Below are 1,493 nucleotides of genomic sequence, written 5' to 3'. Positions count from 1 at the left end.
GCTATCACTCATCCACTATTTTCTACACCAGTCACCTTCTTATCACTCACATTCTTTTATTTGCTGTATTATTTTGTCAAAGACCAATGTAAGTACTACCCAATAGTTCACACTATCACCTTCTTCTGTGCAACCAGTTATTATTCCCACTTCTTCGAGCCAGTCCCTATTGACACCCTTCACTCAATCTTACTGTTGACCACATCCACATTCCCCCTTTCTTTCTCTCTCTCCAACCGCATACCCTTGCAACTTTTAACTACTTATTCTGATACTTAGGTCATCACCCTTTCTTCTTACTTTCTCCGATATATTACCGTGTGTGCAGGTACACATCATCTCAGGATAGCGAGTACTGTCTAACTTGGAAATTTTACTAGTGTCGAATTAGAAAGTCAGAAATTGGGGCTGGTGAGAGCGTAGAAATACTCCGACAATCACTTCAGACTTTTTCTGGAGGTATGGCAAGGAGCCGAATCCTGCTGGCATACATTTGGCCTTCCAGCAGTAATGCTCTCCAGACAAGAATTGACCAGTCTCCAGTAGCTTCACATAATTGTCTGAATTGCACTAAAGGCCCTGTTCATCATAACTCCAACTGCCTCCCTTCCTTCTGGCCACGGGTTCGTAGTCACCATTGCAGCTGTTCTTGTCACGTCTAAACAGCCTTTACTGTGTTAAGACTGTCAAAATGCAGCATTGTAAAAAGAACCACTTTCACAGGCATATTGTTGCTTCACTTTTGACACACATTCTACCACTATGAACTTGAACCCTCTGATGTTACTTTATTTTCTTTTCTTGGAATTGTTGCATTCCAAACAAGCTTTTAACAGTAAGCAAATGATGAATTGAAAATAAATGACTACTCCTCCATTCAATATCTAAGCTATCCAAGTGAAAATAAGTTGCTCAAATTTACTCACACTTTTTTTTTTTAAAGTTAGATTATGAGAAACCTTATTTATAATACAGAGTTCAAGTTAAAATTCTGTCCTACAAATATATTTTATTTCTTCACAGAAATGCCAAAGAGAAATTAAAATGAAGATGAAACCCTTTGAGAGAAACCTTTGTAACTTGATCCCCCAAACTACAATTAAGGCAGAGGAAAATGCTACAACAAAAGAGGAGACGTCCCAGTAGACCAATTGTTGATAAAAATTGAAAGACTATGAGCTTGAATGTAAAAAGGAAATGATTCATGAGGCCAAAAGTGTCCACATGACTGAAATGATATATATATATATATATATATATACACACACATGTATATATAAAAAGAGGAAATCTTTTTTTTTAATTAAATTAATCAAAATGTTCAGTATCCAATTTGATTCTTATCTATATATATATGTGTCTGTATGTATATATATATATATATATATATATATATATATATATATTGACTGAAGTTATCTCTACAGATTTTCTATTGAATTTAGAGCCACCACTGAAAGTTACAACATTTTGTATACAAATACATCTATGTA

At 34.9% G+C, this 1,493-nt stretch overlaps 1 protein-coding gene across 1 annotated transcript in view; it reads left to right on the top strand.

The window, feature by feature from the left end:
* LOC128247114 (delphilin-like) overlaps positions 1–1,322 on the top strand; it is a 17,747-nt gene extending 16,425 nt beyond the window's left edge. Inside the window, exon 8 of the mRNA XM_052965936.1 lies at positions 1,024–1,322. Within this exon, the coding sequence (XP_052821896.1) occupies positions 1,024–1,146 (123 nt within the window). The 3' untranslated portion in view covers positions 1,147–1,322. The remainder of the gene's footprint in view (positions 1–1,023) is intronic.
* Positions 1,323–1,493: the final 171 nt, after the last annotated feature.

This window comes from Octopus bimaculoides, chromosome 2 (genome assembly GCF_001194135.2).
Source record: "Octopus bimaculoides isolate UCB-OBI-ISO-001 chromosome 2, ASM119413v2, whole genome shotgun sequence".
Classification (NCBI taxonomy): domain Eukaryota; kingdom Metazoa; phylum Mollusca; class Cephalopoda; order Octopoda; family Octopodidae; genus Octopus; species Octopus bimaculoides.
Note: the sequence above shows the minus strand (reverse complement) of the source record. Positions and strands in the feature narration are given on the sequence as shown.